This window comes from Tiliqua scincoides, chromosome 1, assembly GCF_035046505.1.
Source record: "Tiliqua scincoides isolate rTilSci1 chromosome 1, rTilSci1.hap2, whole genome shotgun sequence".
Taxonomy (NCBI): Eukaryota; Metazoa; Chordata; class Lepidosauria; order Squamata; family Scincidae; genus Tiliqua; species Tiliqua scincoides.
In genome coordinates this window covers 203781196-203807500 of record NC_089821.1, presented here as the reverse complement: position 1 = coordinate 203807500, position 26305 = coordinate 203781196, and the positions used below count along the sequence as shown (strand labels likewise).

At 48.0% G+C, this 26305-nt stretch overlaps 1 protein-coding gene across 1 annotated transcript; it reads right to left on the bottom strand.

Annotated features, from left to right (window-relative positions):
- Positions 1–7163: 7163 nt before the first annotated feature.
- On the bottom strand, positions 7164–25657 carry C1H6orf58 (chromosome 1 C6orf58 homolog). Its single transcript, XM_066622736.1, has 6 exons — positions 25318–25657; positions 14519–14602; positions 11956–12140; positions 10064–10194; positions 8127–8365; positions 7164–7252 (listed from the first exon to the last, which is right to left on the bottom strand). The coding sequence occupies exons 1-6, from the start codon at positions 25655–25657 to the stop codon at positions 7164–7166; spliced, it is 1068 nt and encodes a 355-aa protein (XP_066478833.1).
- Positions 25658–26305: the final 648 nt, after the last annotated feature.

Here is a 26305-nt window from a genome sequence, read left to right as displayed (position 1 = left end):
CTGTGATAGAGCAGCACCTGAAAGAGAAACACACAAGTGGAGGGTTCCTACCCATCTCCTTCCAGTAGAGCCATTGTGCCACTGCAAATTCTCCAACAGTCAGCAAAGTAACTAGTGTTGATGGAGTCTGGCTGCACCCACTAGTTTGCTGTCTGTCATGGTGTTTGCAAAGCCACAGAAGACTGCTTGGAAGAGATGGGTGAGCATCTTCACTGGGTGGTGGCTGGACTTCCACTGGTCTCTGTAGGTGGACACACTGTGTTTGTGAGGGAGTGTGGGATACAATGCGGTGGTGCCTGTGGGGACAGGGAGAGAACATCATGGCTTGGATCCTTATCTTTCCGGGGGGGGGGGGCGCTGCAGTGTCCCTGGGCACTCTTGTGATGATGCTGCAGTCCTGCAAGGCGAAAGGGGTTCCGGTGGATGTTTGGTCAGGATTTGTAATTGCTGGAGGTGCCTGGCTTCCCTGGGGGAGGCAGAGTGGTCTGCTGTGCTACTGGTAGAGCCCCCTTGGACACTACTAGGGGGCATCTGTGTTGTGCGGCCATGGAATGGGGCTCTAGCCCTTGTGAGTGGCAGCATGTGGTCCCCTCCCTTTGCTTACCTATGAGGGATGCCTTGTCCTTGCTTCCCTGTTGGAGTAGTGAGATGACTGTTCTCATTGGGTGCCTGTCTGGGAAACCTTCTGGGGGAAGAATAGCTACAAAGAGTTCTGAGGAGTGTGTGTGAACAGACCTGCAAGCCATCCCTGTACTTTAGTGAGGGATGTGAAGGTGTTTGTGCAGAGTGCTCCCTTTCAACATGTTTCCTATCATCAAAGCCCCCCTTGGAGAGGCCAGAGTGGCACAGTCTATGCCATGTGCCTTGTGATCTGATAGTGTTGGTGCCAGGGCAGGGGTTATGTGCTGGGATGGATGTGTAGGGATTAGCTGCTGGAGGCAGTCTGTATCCTGTGCTCTATGATGGAGGGAAGGCAGCTGGTTGAGGGGGGTGAGAGGTGTTGTGTGGCTTTGTTGTGTGTGGCTTGCACACTGCTTCCTATGGGGTTCCTCTAATCTGCTTAGGTTCTGTTCTTGACATAGTGATCTTCAGATAGTTGGGCTGTGTCTGCCATATGAAGGGGGGTTAGGATTTGTTGTCCACTGCCTCTGCGATGCCACTCCCATGTCCTGCCCATGTCTCATCCTGTATTTGCCATATCTGCTGGTGGAGTAGTGCCAGCACTCAGACTATGCCCAGTGTACAATAGCGCTGCGCATTCAGGCCAGTGTGTGTCAATATCTGAGTTGTGTCAGCCAGAGGATGTGCTGCTCTGCCAGCAGGTCTGTCATTGCGCCAGCATCTGTGGTGTTATTCCTCGTGGTTTGGATTGGGCCTTATGTCTTTGAAAGCTACATCACTAACTAACCAGAACTGAGCGGGTCCAACATGAAGAAAATTAATTCATCAGCTACAATTCTGTTGGTCAAATGGTTGTTTTCCTTCTTTTGCCACTTGATGGTGCTACAGAGCTGACATGTTTTCCTTAAAGGGGCAAACAGAGCAACTGTAGCATGGAATGTTATTTTGATACACTACTTCCTAAAACAAATCCAGCACACTTTTTTTTTTTTGGGGGGGGGGGGGGAGATGCTATAAGTAGAGATGCTTTGTTTCCGGTGATTATGCTAGGATTACAGTTTGATGTAGTATTTATATGCACAAGCACTAGGTTTTGAATGCCTTGGCAAATGAACACATTCTGCGCCTGCGCATGCAAGAGCAAACTCTTGGCCTTGGTGATGACTCTGAACCCAGTGCTGTGAACAACAGAATCATATCTCAAGAATGTGTTTGTGGTTAAGCTAGAACTAGCTAGTAGGCAGCCAGTATAATCTTATTAACCTTTAATAATCCTTAATGTTGTAATAGCATTGTGTCATGTTTTTAAGATTCAATAAAGGCTGAGCGGGCTAGCCGGGAGGAGCGCATTCTCTCTCGATCTCCCAGCTTTCTGCTTCTCCTGCCAGCATTTACCCTTTAAATCTATGACTGCCGTCTCATCCTTGCTCTGATTCTTTGCTATTTTAGTTCCTACGAACCCTTCAGTACATCTGCTTTCTGTACTCCCAGAAAGCCACAAGGCCCTAGGCCTTGTGGGCTTCCCAAGCAGCATCCAAACTGCGACATTTCTCAGTGCCTCTGCACTCCCACCAAGCAACAAGGCCATAACAAGCCTTGGGTGCTTCCCAAAGCAGCATCTTGCGCTGCTACAGTTTAAGTCTTACTGAACACAGTGGGCTTACTTTTGAGAAAAATTAATAACACTTTTTAAATACCTCTAGCAATAAGCCTCCAGTGCTCTCCCTTCTAAAAGAAGCTGCCTTGAATGTAAAGAATGGGAGGTAAATGATTATCTTCAGGATTGAGGACAGATGACCCTAAAAGCTGACACACTTTTTCTAGGATCAGATTGTGTGCAATTCTGTTTATACAATGTTTTTAACCTTATACAATATTTTTAATTTGTGTATTTTGTGCAACATGTCACATGAGGTTAGGTGTGGAATTTTCCATTTGTGGCATCATGTTGGCATTCCAAAAAGTGGTGGTTTTTGGAATACTTTTGGATTTCAGAATTCTGGATAAGGGATGCTCAACGTGTGTAGAAAACAAGTAAAGGTCACATTTAATTTCAGTTATTTTGCTTAAGCGATCAGTCACAGAGGTTTAAATGGTTGCAAAAGAAAGAAATGCTTGTAGGGATGACCAATCCTATTCTGCTGCACATGTTTTGAGTGTGTCTAAGCAGCAAGGGCAGAGCTGCACAATTCCAAGTTCCAAGGGAAAAATACAGCAAATAAAGGGTGCTTCTTGATTTTGAAACTCATCAGAGCAAGAGGGCTCCACAATTGGCTTCTTGAAAAACTGTGCAAGCTTTCAACAGGGAAGAATATACCACCAAGTTGAGGGTAGTCTAGTGGGAAGAGACCCTCAAAGAACATAGCAGGATGGGCACCTTGGCAAATGGCAAGAAAAAAAACAAAACACTCCACATGCACACCTCTGCTGGGGAAAGAAATGACCCAATAGAGGGCTTTGGAAGTGACTTCTATGGAGAAAGAAGCCTCAACGTGCAACATGGATACATTCAGAGGGTTTAGAAGTTTGATTCAGTTTGAATTTATTACGGTCACAGACCAGCCCAAAAATAAAATCAGCACAATAACAACATGAAGAATATGAATAAAATAAAATTATAAACAGTTCAGTTTAAGATTCAAAGTACAGCATGGAGACATTCAGAGGGTTTAGAAGCAACTTAAAATGCACCCTAATCTAGAAGACCTGGGGGGGGGGGGATGAGACATACAGATGCCCCTCAGCACCACAGCCTGCCTTCTGTTTAATGGCCCTTAATTAACATGACCTCTCTGGATTGTGCAGCGTGACATGGCCCACTTGCAAAGTCCTTCTCAGAGATGCCAGCCAGAAACCAAGGTGGAGTTAGAAGAGGCTGCACAAGTGTTGGGGCAAAAGGGGGTGTTTAGGACAGCAGATATGACAGTATTAATAGCTACTGCAATGACCTGGAGCAGTCACAGGGGCCCACGTTTTGGTGATGAGGAGCACACCATGTTCTTACTCAGATTAAACCGATTAGTCAACTGCATTTTCCTAGTTCAGAAAATCGGTTATTATACAGTGTCTCCACAAAAACACTTCCCGATTTCCCTGTTATACCTGTTTGAAATCAGGGAGTCTTTTTGTGGACACCTTGTACTATATGTATCATCTGCCCAAGTTGCACTAAAGAGGCTCCAGGTACTTGCAGAGAGCGTCTATCCAGAATCACAGTGCGGATTCCGAGCCAACAGGTCCACCACTGATATGGTATTCTCCCTTAGACAACTGCAGGAGAAATGCAGGGAACAACGACAGCCACTCTTTATAGCCTTCATAGATCTCATGAAGGCCTTCGACCTGGTCAGCAGGGATGGCCTCTTCAAGATTCTCCCCAAGATCGGATGTCCACCCAGGCTCCTCAGCATCATCAGATCCTTCCACAAGAACATGAAGGGCACTGTTGTCTTCGATGGCTCCACATCAGACTCCTTTGACATCCGAAGCGGCGTGAAGCAGGGCTGTGTTCTTGCACCAACCTTGTTTGGGATTTTCTTCGCTGTTCTGCTGAAGCAGGCCTTTGGAACTGCAACAGAAGGCATCTATCTCCGGACCAGATCAGATGGAAAGCTCTTCAACCTCTCCAGACTGAGAGCAAAGTCCAAAGTCCAGCTGAAATGTCTGCTTAAATTCTGTCCTGCTCCTTGGGATCATCTGAGCCCTCTTATGTTGCCACAGAGGCCTCGTGTGTAGCAGCAGGAAAAGGAAGGTCCACAGATAAAGGTGAGTTTGGCAAGGTGGGCAGAATGGGCAGGTTCCAGAAAGGCTGTTCTCCAGTGGAATCTCCATGGCAGGGTCAGTTGACAACTGGGAAGCTCCTCCCTCTCAGGCAGGCAGGTCAGGTTACAAAGTCTTCCTGAAGGGAATGGCTTCCTCGATTCCCCAGACCGACCTTGCCTGTAGGGTCTTCTTATAGTAATAAATGGGATGCTTTGGTAGTCCTTTCCAGCACATCAGGAGGCTCAAGGCTTTCCTGTCCCTCAGCCATTTGGGCAAGGGAGTGGGTTACTCCCTATAAGAGCAAAACACACTGGCTGAGTCTCCAGAAGACAGACCAGGCTGAATGATAAATTCACAGCCAGGTGCTCTCATTCCTGAACAGGAGGTTCAGGCCACTGGTGCTAGACCTTTTGTAAGCCAGCACTGCAACCAGCTGATGAGATTCTTTTCCAAGGGAGATGCCAAGGGGACGAACACCCTTCATCTCACTTGGCCCTGAGGTGTTCTGTATGCTTTCCTTCCTATCAGAGGTGTTCTGAGGGTGTTACTAAAGATAATGCTAGAAGGTGTTTCCAACTTCAAAGTCCCCTTAGTGTACCAGCCTTTTCACCTTCCACTGAGGCTGAACCTGCTATCTCAGGGTCCCAGCATCCATCCTAAGATAGTGATGCTGCAGCTAACTGCATGGAGCTTGAGCAACAACCACTGTCCTGTTAAGATATTGAGAGCTAGTTCTCAAGATCCTACTTACTGATAGGAGGGCCATCTGGAGGGTTTATATTCTACCCAGAGGGGGTTGGTGGGCTGGTGTTTCCAAAATCATGTCCATCCAGAAAAAATTGAGGGAGCTCTTAGAGTTCCTTTAGTCAGGTCTGGATAAGGGTCTGAGTATGGCCACTCTGATAAGTCTTCACAATTTCATGTATTTGGGGGTATCCTGAGGGTTGACGCCTGTCTTCTTACCCTCATGTTAGAAAATTCATGAGCGGAGTGGCCTTGATCAACCCTCCTCCGGTGACCAGGGCCCCTTTGCGGGACTTAGGTCTAGTTCTCAAGGCATTAACACTGCCTCCCTTCAGGCCTATGGCTACTTGTCCTTTACATAATTTTTCCCCAGAAAACTGCCTTTTTTTAGTGGAAATAACATCATCTAGATGGGTGTCTGAACTGACAGATTTTTCTGTAGCTGGGACTTGTGTCTGTTTCAGAAGAACAGGGTGGTTCTCCTCACCAGCCCTACCGAAGGTTAATTCTGGGTTTCCCAGATCCTGTTTTTCTTTCAAAACCTTTCAAACTAGAGAGTGGGATTGGCACATTTTGGATATGTGCTAGACATGGAGTATATCTCCAGAAACTCTACCTTCAGACATATGAAAGCTGTTTTTGCTGCACAAGGCAAACGAACAGAGATTTAAGGTTTCTCCATCCACCATCTCAGGTCAGGGATGCGATAGTTGAGGCCTACATGGCTCATGGAAGGGCATAGCTGCTCGTTCGCTAAGGGGTGTTGCTATCTCTAGCATTCAGGGCATTTTTTTGTCTTTGGAGATGGTTTGTAGAGCAACCACCTGCAGCTCTCCCCCATATGTTCATAAAGCACTAAAGCAGATAAAGCACATAAAGATAAAGATAAAGCACATAAAGCAGATGCCTATGCTTCCAGGGATGCAGCCTTTGCCAGGTGCGTGTTGCAGAGCATAGTTTCAGATGCTTCAGGCAGCTCCCACAATTGAGGAGGCACAGCTTGGGTATTTCCCAGATGTCAAGGACTGACCCTGCCATGGAGATTCCACTGGAGAAAGGGGAGATTTGAGCTTACCTGTGAATTCCCCTTCTCAGTGGTCTCCATGGCAGGGTCAGTCCGCCCACCCTCACAGCCTGAAGCATATGAAAAAAAAAGACTGCAAACACAAAAAAATGGGGTGGTAGAAAATAAAACATCTCTGACAGGTCCTCATTAGGTCCCTGAATTGGGGTACAGTATGGTCCTAGCCTTTCTTGATTCAGAATGGTGAGATTTAGGTCATCAGAGTTCATCCGGATGGCTTTTCGACACATTGGACTTCAAGGATGGACATCTACCTGAGTAAGTCCAAGACCGAGCTGATCTGGGGAGGGGCCATCGAGGCTTTTGTTGTCTGGGGAATCAAGGGAACCCCTCCCATCAGGAAGACTTTGTAACCTGACCTGCCTACCTGGGAGGGGGGAGCTTCCCAGATGTCAAGGACTGACCCTGCCATGGAGACCACCGAGAAGGGGAATTCACAGGTAAGCTCAAATCTCCTCTTTCTCGATTAACGAGGGGGGAAAAAGGATGGGTCCATGGCTACTTTTTTAACCCAGAATACTCCTGACTATACCATGACATACTTTCATTCCAGAGGCATTCAAGCTTGTTTTGCTTTATTGGTTTGTTTCTTGTTGTACTGCTGTAGAAAGGTAAATGAATATAATTCTCATATTCTGAGCAAGACATTTTAATGTAATGTAAAGACTTTCCAGCACTGACATAATGCAGCTCTGAGGTAAGGGAACAAACATTCCCTTACTTTGAGGAGGCCTCCATGAGTGGCACCCAACTGCAGGATGCAGCACACATCCCATTGGCACTGCTGTGCCAGTGCTGGAAAGCACTGACATAAGGGGTTAGGATTGCGCCCTTAGTTTTACAAACAATACTGAATCATATGTAATGCTATCAACCTGATCAAAACATGGAAGCGCCAGTGGGTAAGTAGTTACAATAACCAGGCTTGTGTAGAGTTGTGCTGTCCACATCATTAAACTACACTTTCAATAAGACTGCGTCCAATTTTTCTCCCTTCTTCAGTAGACATAACAATTTTCCAGAAAAGGAATGAAGCTCCTCCTGCAAAAGAAATTTAGAATGTTGAATGTGTTCTTCAACTCAATGAACTCTCAACATGCCAAATAACAGTTACAATCAAAGAACAGTCATTAAAACTCAAAGGAAGAATGGAAAATAGATCAGTGGTTCTCAAACTGTGGGTCACAACCCACCAGTGGGTCCTAACCGAATTCTTGGTGGGTTATGAAACCAACAAGCTGATAGCTGACAAATGTATTGAGCCCCATGAAAATCAAGCAGCATGTGTGCATTTACTCATGAATAGGCAAGCGTGCCTCTGTTACTTGGGCAAGAAGGGCAAGCTGAGGGGAACATAAGGCCACATGAATGGTCCCAATTCGATGAATGTGGAGTTCAACAAATGCTTCAGAAAGCACCCCATCACCATAGTAAAAAAAACTGAGGCTCGAGCAGCTGTTAAAGTGAAACAGCTTTACAGTCTTGTAAAGCTGGGTGGGTCCCAATAGTGTGTCATTTGAAAAAGTGGGTCCTAGTGCTAAAATGACTGGCTGGTACCTGTAATATAAAAAATCCACCTGTCCTCCATCTCCAGGGCATTCTGCAGCCCTATTTTAGAGCGTATTTTGCTTTTCATTTTTTTAAAGATAGTGGATAAACAAATGAATGGCACATCACAACACTGAAAAGTGGATATCTGCCTGAAGCATGGAAGGACAGGAAAAACCTAGTATTGAAGCAGTGTTCAATTTGCTGCTGTATACAACTGTTATGTGTATTGCAACAGTGGACAAAACTGGACTCACATACCTAGAGACAAATCTGCTACAGACTCTGTTGTAATGCTACATCTCTAAACAAGATGAATGAATAGCATGCAGTAAAAATGAACGATGTATTTGTTTAAAACTCATACCTGAAATCTCATTAGTCTTACGGATACAAGAAAATACAACTAACGCTTTATTCTGCACAAACGTGAAGTCTCCAATGAAAGGAGCGTTATCTCCTTTCAGCAGTATTCGTGGTGGTAATCCAGCCTGGAGATGATTTGTTTGACACTGGTCTGTAGGAAAACGTGTAGGTGCAACATACTTCACTGTTGTATACCAATCTTTTGCAAAACTTCTTTCTGGTTCACGGAGGTACGGGAGCCTGAAATGTGAAAGAAATTAAAAACAGTAGGCAGGGTAGGCAAAGCCTTACCTAACCCAGCAAGTAAAAAAAGAAAAAAAAGTAAAGGACCCCAAAAGTTAAAAAGAAAAAGAACCTTTTGCCATCCCCAAGCTGCTCCTTTCTGTTCAGTTTGTTTAAAACACAAATATGGAGGAAACCAGGAGAGCTGCAATCAGCTCAGTTGCAGTGGTGGCTTGCAAGGAACAAAACAGGCAGGGATGCCTATGCAGTTCAAGCCACCAAGGAAAGCTACCTCCATTTGCCCAATAATAAAAAAGGCTGCACTTGTGTCATCAGTCTCTAGGGAGGCATCAGGACAACTTGCCTCCAGCAGGTTAGGCTGTAATAATGGGTATCTTCCAATTGAAAAAAAAAAAGCAGGGCAGCTGGTTAGCCAATCAAAATATAGATGGTCACTTGCATCAGCAAGTTCTGGGGAGACAAGGGGAAGAATTGCTTCTTTCTGTGTTTTTTTAAGCCATGAAAAAGAAGGGGCAGTGGTGTAGCTAGCGGGGGGCGGGTTGGTCTGCCCCTGGTACCACCTGGGGGGTGTGTGTAACACCACAAATGCCCCAACATCGCGAAGGTTAGGAGTAACCCCATCATGCTATATACCGTTGGATGTGGAATTTCCAGAGGAATGCAATGCAAAAGACCGGATTGAAATATCTCCTTTCCATCAAAAGGTATGACCAAAAAAACAGAAACAAAAAATGCATGGAACCCTATGGAAAATGAAACTGAGCCATATTGCGCATTTACTCATGAGTAGGCGAATGTGCCATAGTTTCTCGGAAAGGGCAGGCTGAGAGGAATCTAATGACACCAGAATGGTTCCTATCCAATGAAAGCAGCCCCCAAAAAGCACCCAAGCAAGAAGTCCCTCCGTCTAAGCAGACAAATGTATTGAGCCCTATGGAAAGTGAAAGTAAGCCATACAGTTGCGTTTACTCATGTGCCTTGGCTCCTGGTCAAGTCAGGCAAAGAGGAATGCAAGGCTGGCTGCATGGTCCCCATCTAATGAAAATGGAGCTCAACAAATGCTCCAGAAGGCAGCCTCCCCAAAGAATAAACCGGAGGGTTGAGCTGGTAAGGTGGGCACTGGGGAGTGCTGAAAATCTCACTGCTTTATTTGAGGGGGCGTGTTAGTGCAGGCAGCAATCCCCCCCCCCTCCAAAAGAATAAAACAGAGGCTTGAGCTGGTAAGGTGGGCACGGGGGGGGGGGGCTGAAAATCTCACTGCTTTATCTTTGTGTGTGTGTGTGGGGGGGTGTTATTGCAGGCAGGCTAAAGAGAAAATTCACTTGGTGAAACAGGGCTGGCTTCCCCATATTTATCTTTTTTTCTTTAATTATTTATAATTATTTTATCTTGCTTGATGATGTCACTTCCAGCCATGACATCACTTCTGGTGGTTCCTGGACAGATTGTCATTCTAAAAAGCCGGTCCCAGTGTTAATTGTTTGAGAACCACTGCCTTAACTCAAAACAAGTGCCTTTGGGAGGAAAGTAGAATAAAATTGAAATAAAGCAAACTTCTCTGACACAGTGTGCGTGTGTGCATGTGATACATGTGTCCCCAGCATGTGTGGTGCCAGGCAAGTCCTTCAACGGGGATGGGATCTTGACCAGTGCCTGACCTGGCTGACTCTTGGCACTACCCTGATTTTACCTTACCGGTTTTGAAACTTTGAAAATGCAAAAGTGATGCAGTCGTCATGAGCATCCCACAAGTACTTCAATGCTTCTTCTTTGGAGAATGACGGTACTGAAGGGCTTCCAGAATTCCATGTAGTAGATAAGAGATACTAAAAGGGGAAAAGTAGATAAATATCAACAATTCTTTCATAAAGATTATTCCTGAAGGAACTGTGGTGGCAAGGACTCATCACCACTGCAGCACCCCCTCCTGGGCTGCTCTGAGTGCTGCAGCCGACCACTTCTTTGGAAGCAAAAATGGGAAGGAAGTGGACAGCTGCTCAAAACAGCACACAACATCTCCAAGAGGCTGTGAGAGGGGCCTGCTTCTTTTGCTTTTGGAGGGGAGCGCCACAATGGGGGTGAGCAATGGGGGGAGAGCCGCAATGGCAGTAGATATCGCCCCCATGTGTCCCTCCCAGGGCCAATGTACCCTCTCAACCCTCCTTATCTATGCTAGCGGTGTGCTTGCCAGAACTACCAGGAAGCTCCACCAATGCAGGTAAGGCGATGGAGTTAGAGGTTCAGGGGAGGAGTGGGGCATAGAGAGAGCTGAACTGGGGAGCAGTTTGGGATTGTGAAGGAGTGGATCTTGGCGGTAGTCATGTGCACCAGAACTTATTCCATTTCTTCTCCTCATACATATGCCAGAGAAATAACTGTTGTATGTCCAAGGTTGTACCAGACTGCCTACTGGAAGGCCCCCACTGCATGCAACAAGCACTCTGTCAGTGTGGCTGCTTGGCAAAGAGTGGTGGGGGTACAAGTGGGTCATGAATCTCCTTGTTTGCTATACAGTCCGCATTGAATTATGCCAGTGATGAACTGTTCATACAGATACCTCCCTCCCAAACAAACAAACAAGGTAACCCCTTTTCCCTATTTGCCTACTCAGAATCCACTGCACCATGAGGACAAGAGTTGTGCAGGTAGCACTGGACTGAGGAAAGAGTAAATATAATTTCTGGCATAATTAATATATATCAGTTAATACATATTCAGATAGAAATGAGCGATAAAGCTGGACATCATCTGCATGTCAGTGGCACAGTGTCCGAAATCTCTGGATGGTCTCTCCCGCAGCATTCGGCTAGATGAAGAAAAGCATCTCATATGGAGCCTAACAGCATCTCATATGGTGTAGAGCAGCAATCTCAGCCTCTCTCTCAGCAATCTGGGGCCATGGCGTAAAGCAGCAATTTCTCAGCCTCACTTTCTAGGACCCACCTTCCACAAAGAACTGGAGCCACTTTAATATAGTATCCTTTAATCCCATCCTGTCTTGGCAGCCTCGAGCTATACCATCTCTGGAGTTAATACCAATAGGGTCATACTCTCCTTGTCCATCTCCAGGCAGAGGTCCTCTACCAAAATATTTTAAGTGTTTTCCGTACGAAATCCTATTCAGCAGCCAGGGTGGAAAACTCTTTCACTTTCCCAGGTTTATTTTATCATTCAGACAAGCTGTGAGATTTCTAACAGTTGATGAGCAGGGTCTGTTACTGAGGTGAGGAAACTATAGTCTGCTGCTTTATGATAGTGAAAAACAGATTGCTCCGTCTGCGATATCAGCTGAGATTACGCATCAGATCTTGGTTGGCATGAGGGATTGGTCTCGCAGGGCTAGTGAAGGTTCACACTCATCAGAGGGTCTACCTAACCAGGTGGACCCCTGAAACCTCAGTGCCAGAGGGAGTGGTAATGCCAGTGTGCCAACAGAGGGCAGGTGGCAGTCACATGGGAGGACAGGGCCGGGTCCTTTGTCCTGGAGATCCAGGCAGTCTGGTGCTGACATTGCCTCAGGTGGACAGAGCTCTTGTTTCATTAAAGATTGTCTGATGCCCTCCCATCCATGAGGAAGATGATTTTACCTTAAAGAAATGCCTCCACTTCGACATGATTTTGGGCACCTGGGTATTGCATTCAGCAATGCTGTGGCAGAAGTCATCTCTTTGTTCATTTGGTGGTAACATTTCCACCTCATATGGCAATTCGCCAAACATGCCACTTTCCAGTGCTCCCAGAAAGGGAATAATTGCTAGGTAGTAATTCATACCTAGAGTGGTGAACAGCAGTGAACACATCTTAGCTCAAATGCCTCAGCATATGGAAAAGCACACACATGATCAAGATGGGCTGCTTAACGAAAGTTAATGAAGTGATGAAGTGGAGCTGGGGGGCAGAGTGGTAAGTACAGCTCACTGGAGTAGCTCTTCTGAGGGATCAGGAGGGTACAATGAGTTGTGGCAGTGGTTCTCACACATTTGGCACCGGGACTGACATTTTAGAATAACAATCTGTCAAGATTCTTAAAATAAGAATCTGTCAGGAGCCACTGGAAGTGATGTCATGACAGGAAGTGACATCATCAAGCAGGAAAAATGTTTACAATCCTAGGCTGCAATCCTACCCACGCTGTCTCGGTAGTAAGTCCCATTTACTATCATTGTTAAAAGAATATACATAGTAGCTTGTTAAAACTACAGGTCTGTAACATTTCCCAAAATGCAGTCACATACCTTGGAAGCATAAAGTCTAATATCAAAAATAAAATATTGAAGTGAATGGGGACCCACCTGAAATTGGCTCACGACCCACCTAGTGGGTCCTGACCCACAGGTGGAGAAACACTGGGTTGCTGGGAATATGTCTTGCATAAGTGCTACACAGGATGCTACCCTCTAAGGCAGTGGTTCTCAAACTTTGTGGGAGTTATACTCCCAAGGTAAGTCTTTGCAGGGGAGGGGCAAGGGCATTGACTAAGGATTGCATTGCTAAAGGAGGTGAGAAGGGGTGCTTTTACTCACTGTGGGCTGCTGGAGGCTCCAGGAGTTGCAGGGAGCCCTGCGCAGCCCTCTGCAGGGCTCCCTGAGGTTTGGAGCACTGAGAACAAAGCACTTGCAAAGCATTTTCTGATTGCAATCACAAAGAGGAAGTACTTTGCAATCACTTTGTTCTAAACATTCTAAGCTCTGAGAGCCTATGGAGGGCTGCATGGAACTTCCTACAACTCCTGGAGACTCCAGCAGCCCACAGTGAGTAAACCCCCCCCCCTCCAATTGCCCGTCTAAGTGATGTGATCCTGGGGAGTTTGTTGTTGCCTCTCTCCTTCCCTACCACTTAAAGAGATAGGGGAACATTTACACAACTGGTGGGTCATGACCACCAGTTTGAGTGCCACTGCTCTAAGGAGAAATACTCTGAGCTTTCATCATCATCATCATCATAAACAGGTATTTACATACCGCCTTTCTGGCAATTGGACTGCTCCTTTGGGCTTTATTCAAGGTGGTTTACATGGGTAGGCTTTTTCTAAACTACGAAGGAATTTTTACAATGAGCAGAGAAGTTGTCTTTCAAGACTGATTACATTCCAGGTGGATCTTCTCACAGTTCGGTCACAATCTGGCTGCTGTCTCCTCCCACACAAAGAGCTTAAGAGCTGGCTTCTTTTGGCTCTCACCCAAAAGAAATCTGCTCAGCTTGTCAAGGTCTTGCCACTCTGGGGCTTCCAGTGATCTTGATCAGGTGACCTTCAGATGACATCTTTGGGCATAATGGCAGCTCTAACCTCTACACCAGACCTCCTGCCTATAGTGCATAATTCTATCCTCAATTCAGTGCCTTATGTCCCAATCCTATCTCCCCCAGCCCACTGCATGCATGCTGCTGACAGAACGCACATAGCATGCAATGGTGGAGGAATGACCAGAAAAATCTTTTTTACTTTTTTAATCAAAAAATATTTTTTACTTACCTCCCCATAGGCTGCCTGGCCTCCAATCAGCTGGTGTAATTCTGAGGAGGCTTAGGGGGTTTGTTGGGTGGATGAAAAGGAATGGAATCTTGGCATGTGCCACTGCCAAGATGCTCCCCCTCCTGCCCCTGGTTTGGCCCAGCCCCAGAGGGGTTATGTGAATACAGTAGCAAATACCAGCCTCTGGGAGGTGCGGGGACCCCCCTGGATGCTTCCACAGGGCTTCCCAAGCCTGTAAACCGCTAAAAAATGTGATCGGAAACCACTTCTGGTTTCGTGATCACAAACTGGAAGTAATTTCCAATCACATTTTTTTGCTGTTTGCGGGCTCGGAGAGCCTTGCAGAAGTGTTCACAGGGTTCCCAGCACCCCTCAGAGGCTGGCGCTTGCTACTGTGAGTAATAACATAGCCCCCTCTGGCCCCTGCAGCGGCACAATACTGGGGATAGCATCACTGTCATCCCCCCACTCCGCCCCTTAAGGGGCCAGGAAGGAGTGCTTCCCTGGCTGGTGGGTCACGATCCACCAGTTTGGGAACCACCACTATAGTACATGTCCTAGAATGGCTGCTACATAACCAAGTTAGGTAAGAGTGAAGTAGGTGTTATGGAAATCTTAATGGACAAAGTGTTCCGAGTTGCTTTTCCAGCATTTCCTACACAGCTGTATATACTTACAAGGCCACCAGCTTCTTGCAGATATGCACAGCCTGTTTCCATCATGACCACAGGTTGAGGTGTTAAGAGGATCTGCTAGTCTCCCTGGAAGAAAATCAATAAAGCATTGCATAATTTTTATCTATACAAATGACAAAGAGTTTCAACTTAAGTACACTGGCCCTGGATTTTGGTCAGAGAAGTATAGCTGCTGTTTGTTGATAAAATGCTTTATCTTGGCTGTTTGTGAAAGACAGATGGGTTTTGAAAATATCATTTTAAAGAAACTTTTATTTCTCAACAACTCTACTTTTAGCAAATATGGAATAAGAATTTTATTTAAACAGACATCTGAAAACCTGTGATGCAACGACTGCAATGAAGACGTACTCTGAAATTAGATTTGACACTCCATACTAGTAATTAGTTATAAAGGGCAGCAATTTTGCACTATTCATTTTGTAAGTATATATTTGACTTTGTACATATAATTAACATAGTAATTTATGTGCTTGTGAGAGATGTCAGATATACAGACCTGGAGTGTGACAGTAATATAATATGCTGCAGAAGACATTTTGACTGAGTCATAAATTATGGAATGAGGGGTTGGGCGCAATCCTAACCAACTTTCCAGGACTGACATAGCTGTACCAATGTGGTGTACGCTGCCTTGTGCAGTGGAGAGGCAGTTAAGGGGGCCTCCTCAAGGTAAGGACATGTCTGTTACCTTACCTTGGGGGCTGCATTGTGGCTAAGTCAGTGCTGTAAAATTGGTTAGGATTGCAGCTGTTGTCCCATTCACCCAACAGGTACAAGGAGCCCAGGTAAAGTCACATCTGCTTCCTGCCAGTGAGCGTCCCAGGTAACAGGTGGTTTGGGCAGTTAAAAATACATAACCCCTCTGGAAATACTGTTTCCTTAATTCTGAAATCTAGGTACCAGAAAAAGTCCAAACAGAAACAGCAGGGATACAAAAGAAAAAAATACAGCATGGAACAGAAGTTATATGTTGGAAAGGAAAAATGGAAGGAAAATAAACCAGGTAACTGCAACTGGCTTAGCTCAGTCTATAAATGGGTTAAGTCCTCCTGGTTTATTTCTTAGATCTACTTCTTTTTCTTGTCATGCTTATCTGGGTGAAAGTGCATTGCAAAATTGACTGTGCCAGTGTCCCCTCCTGGGTTGTTATCTCAAAAACAAAGGTCACAGTTTTGGCCAGTTGAAAAACTTACAGTATTGTACTGCATTTTAAATACTCAGTAAATAGTGCAGCAGTAAATGGAATCATGCCATCAGGTCTAGGAGAGGGGGTAAAGGGGGTAATTTGTACCCAGGGCCCAGGGTCAGAAAGGGGGCCCAGGAGCTAAAGGAGGGGGCCCAGAAATTTCCTGGGATCTTATATTTTCCAGTCTCACCCAGACTCGCTGCCCACGTGGAATGCTGGGGGCACATAGTGGCGACTGTTGCCACAAGTCATATACACCAGGCCAAGGAACATTCCTTAACAGTGTCACATCTGAGAGGAAGCTGGCCTGCTACAGTGGATCCGCTTTTCATGAAGGAGGGTAGAAGAGCTCAGAGACACAGCTGCAGAAATGCAGCTGCTGCAGAAGTCTGTTTTGGTGCAAACAAGACACTTTCCATTCTAGTGTGAGTCCAAATACTAATCTCCTAAAATGATTTTCTATATTTGAAAGATTTTAGAGAGACTTTGGAGTGTGTTTGGTTTTCTGTAGTACTGTATAATGGAAACGTGCAAGATTATCTCGAGGAGATAAGGTGTGGTGTCAACACTGGCCCCTTACTCTGGCAGGCAAGCATAGGGTTAATCCCAGGGCTCTAACTAGCAGTGGGTATGCTGCACAGTCATTAATGGATAAAAGCAGCACCTAATGAAGGGAGAGTTTGGTGAATAAGAGGAGGAGGAAAGGTTCAAGGAACTGAACTGTTGGATCAATGGCCTGATGGACTACTGAAACTGCTGATGGACTAACTGACTAAAGGACAGATGGGTGAATGGACTTTGGAGATTAGTGTGTGGCTGCCAAGCCCAAGACCTGCTAAGGATGGAGGAGCTGCTGGCAGGAGAGGAGAGGAAGGAGGATCTCCGCAGACTGAACAGGCGAGCTACCCTGGTGGTGGGGCCTAGCAGTGTTACAGGGGAGAACTGGGGTTATTGTTGGGGAATGAATGGGAGCTAATTAGCTTAGAATGGGCAGAAGTTCTCAAGTGAAATTTGGACTGGGAGTCTGGCAAAACATACTGTATCTGGTGGCCAACACGGGGCAGGCAGGTAGACTTAAGCTCTGCATTGGCAAGACCAGTAGACCTGGGCTCCAAAGACTGTTCTGGCTATTGCCCCTCCTTCTTTGGGAAGGGGCCCTAAAGAAACATTGTACCCCCTTATAAGATTCCTCGCAGAGGCCCTGGGACCAAGATTTCTTCTGGAGCAGGCGGGAAGGAGGTGGTGGGCGGGGCTGGGATGGTCGTCCCTGCCGATGCCTTTGCAAGTCAGTGCTCCTCTGAGTGGAAGGCACAGCAAGGTCTGGGGGGTGGCTTTGATCATTTAGGGGGGCAGCTGGGAAAGAGAAGGGGCAACGTTTCTTTGGGGGAAGAGGTGGCTGCTGCTTAGGAGCTTGGCTGCAGTCCTATCCACACTTTCCTGGGAGTCTGGCCCATTGAATCCAGTGGCACTTACTTCTGAGCAGACATGCACAGGATTGGGCTTTAAGGCTGCAATCCCGTAGGTCTACTCTGAGCAGCAGCAGAGTCCTACTCGTGAGTAAGAGCCCAAGGGTCAGGCACTTAAATCAAAGTTGAAAGTTAGCTGCACCTAAGTTAGCACCTAATCGAAGGGAGGAGGATAAAGTGGAAAGCAGTTTTTTCTACTTTGTTTTAAATTAACCCTATACTCAACCCAAGTTAAACTTAATCTAAGTTAGAACATAGCCTAAACAGTTCAGTAAATTGGGACACAGGATCTAGAAAGCAATAAATAATTAAACAAACTCAAATAAAAACTAGCTTGAGGTTACAAAACAGTCCAGCCTAAGAGAACAGAACTAGGAGGGAAAGAACCTAGGAAGGGCCAATTCCCAACAACCCAGGCATAGTCCATTTTTAGAATTTCAGCATCACCACCTTAGGAGGTGATAAGAGCCCCATTAGGCTAATCCAAGTACTCCATTCAGGAGCCTGCAGAGTAGGTTACGCCCATCAGCAGCCTTTTGTCTTCCTGAGCTTTTGTAAACTCACCTGGGAAGACCAGCCCCCCTTTCAATCAGGAAGGAAGGCGGGAGGAGGAGCCAGCTGGGAGTATAAAGCTAGGCCTGCTATTGCGTGAGGCTCTCTCCAGATGTGTGTGGCCTCTGGGACCCCAAGTGTCAGGTAAACTGAGAGTTTAGCATTTGGGCGAGTTCAGCAGCAGGGCAAGGAGGCCAGGGCCCCATACACTGCCCTTCCTCTTCCCTTGAGAAGAGGGCTGCTATCCAGTGTAGGGTTTTTAAAAGGACCCCTAAATAAAACAACAACAACAAAGCCATGCAGTCAGACAGCCAGCAGCAGGGTGGGGGCTATCCAGTGTTCTGCATTGAGTGTCACATGTATGATTATATGCCTCTGGGGCATAAGTCATGGGTGTGTCCTTGGTGCAAGGAGCTCCAGGGTCTCAGGGAATGCGTCCGCTCCCTTGAAGCCTTGGTGGCCGACCTGGAGAAACAGGCAGGCAGAGGAGGACTGTGGGGAGACTTCCGGGGACGATCAGGCTTCGTCCCAACCTCAGGCGTGCAGCTCCTCGGCTGCCCAGGTGGGAAGTCTCGGGACTGGAGGACGTCATCCTGGAGAGGAGGGAAACAATCCCCTAGGGGGGACCCCTTCTCCAGGGGATGGGCCCATTTCCAAACACACTCAGGATACTCCTTGGCGGGAGGGGGGTCGGGGGCTTCTTGCAGTGGGGGATTCGATTATTAGAAACATAGAGAGGGGGGTTTGCGACGGATGTGAGGACCGCATGGTGACTTGCCTGCCTGGTGTGAAGGTTGCGGACATCACTTCTCGTCTAGACAGGCTAGTAGACAGTGCTGGGGGAGAGGTAGCGGCTGTGGTGCATGTCGGCACCAACGACGTGGGCAAGTGTAGCTGGGAGGTCCTGGAGGCCAAATTTAGGCTTTTAGGCAGGAAGCTGAAAGCCAGGACCTGAAAGGTAGCGTTCTCTGAAGTGCTACCTGTTCCACGCGCAGGGCCAGCTAGGCAGGCGGAGATCAGGGGTCTCAATGCGTGGATGAGACGGTGGTGTAGGGAGGAGGGGTTTAGATTCGTTAGGCACTGGGGAACGTTTTGGGACAAGCGGGGCCTGTACAAGAGGGACGGGCTCCACTTGAACCAGAATGGAACCAGACTGCTGGCGCATAACATTAAAAAGGTGGCAGAGCAGCTTTTAAACTGATCCCTGGGGGAAGGCTGACAGGAGCCGAGGGGCATCCGGTTTGGGACTCCTCATCCCTATGGGATGAGGATGGGGAGGTTAGAGAACAACAAGACAAAGGCAGAGTAGGAGAAGAAATTGGGAAAGGTAGCGTGATGGGATGTGATAGACAGTTTGGCACAATGAGAGGATGCGGGGACAAAGGAGCGAATAAGCAGCCCATCCTAGGGCATTCCATGTACAAATGCTTTTATGCGAATGCCCAAAGTCTACGAGCAAAGGTGGGAGAACTGGAATGTCTGGTGACAAGGGAAAACATTGACATAGTGGGCATAACGGAAACCTGGTGGAATGCGGAGAATCAGTGGGATACCGCAATCCCGGGCTATAAACTCTACAGGAGGGACAGGCAGGGGCGTGTTGGAGGTGGGGTGGCCCTTTATGTTAAGGAAGGGATAGAATCCAGCAAAGTAGAGACTGAAGGTGGGTCCGACTTCACCGTAGAATCTCTGTGGGTTAAATTACCAGGCTTGTGCAGCGATGTAATACTGGGGGCGTGCTATCATCCTCCAGACCAGAAATCGGATGGGGACCTTGAAATGAGGAAACAGATCAGGGAGGTGACAAGGAGGGACAGGGTTGTAATCATGGGGGACTTCAATTATCCTCATATAGACTGGGTCAATTTGTGTTCTGGTCACGATAAGGAAACCGGATTTCTTGACGTGCTAAATGACTGTGGCTTAGAGCAGCTAGTCACGGAGCCCACCAGAGGACAGGTGACTCTGGATTTAATATTGTGTGGTATGCAGGACCTGGTTAGAGATGTAAACGTTACTGAGCCACTGGGGAACAGTGATCATGCTGCGATCCGTTTTGACATGCACGTTGGGGGAAGAATACCAGGCAAATCTCTAACAAAAACCCTTGACTTCCGACGGGCAGACTTCCCTCAAATGAGGAGGCTGGTTAGAAGGAGGTTGAAAGGGAGGGTAAAAAGAGTCCAATCTCTCCAGAGTACATGGAGGCTGCTTAAAACAACAGTAATAGAAGCCCAGCAGAGGTGTATACCACAAAGAAAGAAGGGTTCCACTAAATCCAGGAGGGTGCCCGCATGGCTAACCAGCCAAGTTAGAGAGGCTGTGAAGGGCAAGGAAGCTTCCTTCCGTAAATGGAAGTCTTGCCCTAATGAGGAGAATAAAAAGGAACATAAACTGTGGCAAAAGAAATGTAAGAAGGTGATACTGGAGGCCAAGCGAGACTATGAGGAACGCATGGCCGGCAACATTAAGGGGAATAATAAAAGCTTCTTCAAATATGTTAGAAGCAGGAAACCCGCCAGAGAAGCGGTTGGCCCTCTGGATGGTGAGGGAGGGAAAGGGGAGATAAAAGGAGACTTAGAGATGGCAGAGAAATTAAATGAGTTCTTTGCATCTGTCTTCACGGCAGATACCGCTGCCCGAACGGCCCCTCCTGACCGAGGAGTTAAGTCAGATAGAGGTTAAAAGAGAAGATGTTTCAGACCTCATTGATAAATTAAAGATCAATAAGTCACCGGGCGCTGATGGCATCCACCCAAGAATTATTAAGGAATTGAAGAATGAAGTTGCAGATCTCTTGACTAAGATATGCAACTTGTCCCTCAAAACGGCCATGGTGCCAGAAGATTGGAGGATAGCAAATGTTACGCCTATTTTTAAAAAGGGAAAGAGGGGGGACCCGGGAAACTATAGGCTGTTCAGCCTAACGTCCATACCGGGTAAGATGGTGGAATGCCTCATCAAAGATAGGATCTCAAAACACATAGATAAACAGGACTTGCTGAGGGAGAGTCAGCATGGCTTCTGTAAGGGTAAGTCTTGCCTCACGAACCTTATAGAATTCTTTGAAAAGGTCAACAGGCATGTGGATGCGGGAGAACCCGTGGACATTATATATCTGGACTTTCAGAAGGCGTTTGACATGGTCCCTCACCAAAGGCTACTGAAAAAACTACACAGTCAGGGAATTAGAGGACAGGTCCTCTCATGGATTGAGAACTGGTTGGAGGCCAGGAAGCAGAGAGTGGGTGTCAATGGGCAATTTTCACAATGGAGAGAGGTGAAAAGCGGTGTGCCCCAAGGATCTGTCCTGGGACTGGTGCTTTTCAACCTCTTCATAAATGACCTGGAGACAGGGTTGAGCAGTGAAGTGGCAAGGTTTGCAGACGACACCAAACTTTTCTGAGTGGTGAAGACCAGAAGTGATTGTGAGGAGCTCCAGAAGGATCTCTCCAGACTGGCAGAATGGGCAGCAAAATGGCAGATGCGCTTCAATGTCAGTAAGTGTAAAGTCATGCACATTGGGGCAAAAAATCAAAACTTTAGATATAGGCTGATGGGTTCTGAGCTGTCTGTGACAGATCAGGAGAGAGATCTTGGGTGGTGGTGGACAGGTCGATGAAAGTATCGACCCAATGTGCGGCAGCAGTGAAGAAGGGCAATTCTATGCTTGGGATCATTAGGAAGGGTATTGAGAACAAAACGGCTAGTATTCTAATGCCATTGTACAAATCTATGTTAAGGCCACACCTGGAGTATTGTGTCCAGTTCTGGTCGCCGCATCTCAAAAAAGACATAGTGGAAATGGAAAAGGTGCAAAAGAGAGCGACTAAGATGATTACGGGGCTGGGGCACCTTCCTTATGAGGAAAGGCTGCGGTGTTTGGGCCTCTTCAGCCTAGAAAAGAGACGCCTGAGGGGGGACATGATTGAGACATACAAAATTATGCAGGGGATGGACAGAGTGGATAGGGAGATGCTCTTTACACTCTCACATAATACCAGAACCAGGGAACATCCACTAAAATTGAGTGTTGGGCGGGTTAGGACAGACAAAAGAAAACATTTCTTTACTCAGCGTGTGGTCGGTCTGTGGAACTCCTTGCCACAGGGTGTGGTGCTGGCGTCTAGCCTGGATGCCTTTAAAAGGGGATTGGACAAGTTTCTGGAGGAAAAATCCATTATGGGTTACAAGCCATGATGCGTATGTGCAACCTCCTGATTTTAGAAATGGGTTATGTCAGAATGCCAGATGCAAGGGAGGGCACCAGGATGAGGTCTCTTGTTATCTGGTGTGCTCCCTGGGGCATTTTGTGGGCCGCTGTGAGATACAGGAAGCTGGACTAGATGGGCCTATGGCTTGATCCAGTGGGGCTGTTCTTATGTCCACGCTTTCCTGGGAGTCTGGCCCAGTGAGTTCAGGGGGACTGACTTATGAGTACACAAGCCTGGGAGGACTGCAGCCTGACATCGCAGTTCTGGCTTGGCTGCTCCTGCTTCCCGAGCAGCACTCAGGCGCCTCCTCGCCTCTTTGCTGGCCAAGGGGGAGGCGCCCGTCAGGGAGATGCTGCACTTCTGCACGCCCGGCCGGAGACGCGAATGCTGCTGTGCGGCTCCAGCGCCCTGCCAGCCCGTCCATTCCTCGGCTGCAGAAGGATGGAAGCTGCTCAGCAGGCGCTGCCCCCCCCCCTGCGTGGAGCCCGCAGTTGATCCCCGCGCCCCCCTTAGTGAGGCCACTGATGTGGCGCTTCCAGTCTCCTGAGCCGTCAAGTGGCAGCCCGTTCCGCAGGTGCGTCTGTACCTGCAAGAACTCTTGCGTGTGCAAAGCCTCCCCCGTGCAGCGGCTGCTAGGAGCCGGTCGAGGGTGTCTGTGTGTGGGTCGGGGGGGCTCCGCCCGGGCCAGGCCCGCGTGGACACCTGGGGGTGCCCAGGCAAGGGCAGGCAGGGGTGGACGGGGGCGGTGCGTGTGGCCAAGTGGGGCAGGCGGGCAAAACGGGGGCGGCGGACTCCGGGGTCCTCGCTACTGGCGCTTACTGCCTGGGGGGGGGGGGCAATGGCTCCCTCCCGGAACACAGTCACGGCTCACGGCGCGTGCCTGCTCTGCTGGCTGCCAGCGTCACTCTACCGCTGGTCTTGCGCTGCCTTGGCGGCCACCAGGGCTTGCGCTCCTGCGCCCTCTGCCTGCCCAGGCGGCCGGGGAGCAAGGCGGTGTCAGCCGGCAGCGGGAGGCGAACTCCTGAGCTCAGGAGGCTGAACCTCGCCCGCTGGGCGGCCCCCGAGCTGCACCACTCGGGAGTCCCCTTTACCTGTCGCGGAGGGAGGGGCCTCCGTCCTCCAATGGGCTCTGCGCATGCAAATGAGGGCGCTGCCTGCATCCCTCTGGCTGGGCATCCCCAGGACCCTGGCTGGGCAGCAGGTGGAAGGTCTGGGCTTCGTTATTCCCTCTGTTGCCATGAGATGCGGGGGTCTGGTCCGCCTGCAGGCCCTGCAGTGGGTGCCTTAATCTATTGGCGGCAAGGGGAACCAAGATGCCTCCAGGTTGCTCCAGCAGCCCTGGAAAAACACCAGCCGCGGGGGAGGGGGCAACTGGGTCAGTACTGGAAAGGTCTGCATTGCATTTTGGGGTCCACCTGCAGCAAGGGGACCTCGCACAGTAGTGCATGCAAGTGATCTGGAGATGGGACCATTATTAAGAAGATGGATGTGCTGCTTCTCAACAGGGAAGTTCACAAAGCATTTTATGTAGAAATAAAGCAAGAAATGCTTCCCTGTTCCTAAAGGGCTCCCATACAAACCAACAGAAGAAGCACCAGAAGAAGCAACAGCCACTGGAAAAGACACCATACTGGAGTGAGTGAAAAGGGGTGGTTGCTCTCCCCCTACTAAATGTAAGAGGAGGAGTGGCATAGCTAGAGGGGGGTCAAAGCGCTCACTTTTCAGGCACCTGTGTAAAGTGGCCCCTCCCTCTTGCCTTCAGAGCCATTTGGGGCAGTGAGAGCAACATGGAGCCCGGTATGGCTCTGGTGGTGAGGCGGAAGGAGCACTTTACATGGCATTCAGGTGCCTGAAAACGTAGCATTTTGACCCCCCTCTAGCTGTGTAACTGAAGAGGAGCACCACTTGAAAAGGTGCTTCTTTGCCTGACTGGCAGTACTCTGTTAGCAACCTTCAGTCTCGAAAGACTATGGTATCCCGCTCTGAATGGTGGTTCTGGAACAGCGTCAAGTGTGACTGAAAAGGCCAATTTGGGAGTGACAATCCCTTCCACACTGGGAGCAAGTGCAGTCTGTCCCTGGTCTGTCTCCCTGGCTATGGGCCTTCCTTCTTTGCCTCTTTGCCTCAGACTGTTGGCCAAGTGTCTCTTCAAACTGGGAAAGGCCATGTTGCACAGCCTGCCTCCAAGCAGGCCGCTCAGAGGCCAGGGTTTCCCACTTGTTGAGGTCCACTCCTAAGGCCTTCAGATCCCTCTTGCAGATGTCCTTGTATCGCAGCTGTGGTCTACCTGTAGGGCGCTTTCCTTGCACGAGTTCTCCATAGAGGAGATCCTAACTGCTAACTAAACCACTAAATTCAGTGAACTGAGCTAGGCAAGTGTTAAACGTATGGTTATTAAAACCCCCAAAAAAGGGAAAGGAAAGAAAATCAGGAAGATGTGGACAGAATTAAAGCAATGAACCTTTAGAGAACTATCCTCAAATACGGTACAATATTGAAATTGAATGCAGTTATGGAAAATGTCCAGCAGAGAGAGCCAGGAGAGCTAGTTGAGAGAAACAACACAGACCAAAAACCAATGGAAACAGGCAAGAAAAGAAAACAACTGTTCCCTGAATGTGGAGATGAGATCTCAAATTCTAGGTATTGGCCTTATTCTAGCCATGAACCATTGGAGAACCATTCTGCCTCCTGATCAAGGGATCTTCCAGCTCTCCCACACTCCCTCCTTCACAGCCTATGAGATGGGGGTGCAGAAGGTCAGTGCTGGAAAGTTGGCTAGGATTGTGCCCCAAGTGAATGTTTGCTCACTTACCAAGGGGAAAGCCTCCACTGCCACCATGGGATTGCTCACATCTATGCCTGTTTGACAGGTGTAAATCCAAGCTGTAAAACAGTGGCAATGACAGACAGGGTGCCACCAATACCTCCCCTGATCTGCATCCCTTCCTGCTCCTGTTCCAACCCTCCTGTCCCCCATTCCACCCTTCCCTGGCTTGTTCCTTCCCTGTTGCTGAGTGTGGTAGTGCACCCAAAATTTCTCCCAGCTTTCGAATCCTGTACCAAGAAAATAACATTTTAAACACAGTTTAAAACAGAAGAAAGACATATAGTGGAGTATTTGTAGGGAGGAATTAAATACAGGAAACATTCCCAGTATTTGCCTACAAATTTTCTGAACAAATTTATATCTCTCTCCATATATGTATCATGAAACAATCACAGGTCAGTAATGTCACTTTTGTTTTGAAATGTATAGCAAAAACCTGGCAAATGTTCTTGAAGCCCAAGCCTGACTTCAGCCATTGCATTCATTAGCAGGGATGGTTCAATTTTCAGAGTGTAATGAAATGTGCATACCTGTGACAAACTGCCAACCATGCTGTAAGGGCAACCCCCAGAGGATATTGCCAACATTGTTAGGTCCAAGCGTTGCAAAATATTTAGCTGTGGAGTTCAGCAACATCTTATACAGTCCCATTCTTTCTGCGTAGTTCCAGGCATTGATGACAATTTTGTTGCCTTGCCTTGTGTAGTCACTGAAGTTCCCAGGTGCCATGTGCCACAATGCAGGGAGTGTTTCATTGCAGTCTTCAGGCTCTTGAGCTAGTAAGTTAGCAGAAGTTGGGCTGAGTGCAACAGTGGCAAGGAGAATGAGGGTGAAATGGCAAAGAGGTTTCCTCTGACAGATGTACCCCATGCTGGACAGGATCCTTCTGCATTGGAGCACCTAAAGCACTGCAGGTGCTTTTAACAGGTGAGAGCCAGCTGGAGTGTAACACATGCCCAATACACAAATCACACGTGATTCTCTTTCCTCCACCTCCCTGCAGTGATCATAACTATTACTAAGCCATCCATGTATGGCCTCTGTGGGCTTCAGAATGCCTCCTAGAGGCAAAAAAAAGTGACTTCCAGTTTTTTGTGTTATGCCAGGAGAGACTGCAGGAGATGCCTCACCATCAAGCCTGTGGCAGGCAGCCAGGTCACACATGCCACTATCCACCCATGAGATGTAGCCTTGCCCATACTGCCTTGTGCACAAGGTACACTGTGCATCAGAAGCATGAGGCAAGGCAGCCTCCAGAAGCCCCAGAGCAGCTACACATGGCAAAAGTACCCCAGCAAATGCCATGCCTGGGTGCAGCTTGGCACACTACCAAGCTGGATTTGGTACTGTGCCAAGGGAAAGATTTTTTTCTTTTAGTGTGCTGCGCCATTTTACACTGGGCATAGTCTGAGTGCTGGCACTACTCCACCAGCAGATATGGCAAATACAGGATGAGACATAGGCAGGACATGGGAGTGGCATCGCAGAGGCAGTGGACAACAAATCCTAACCCTCCCC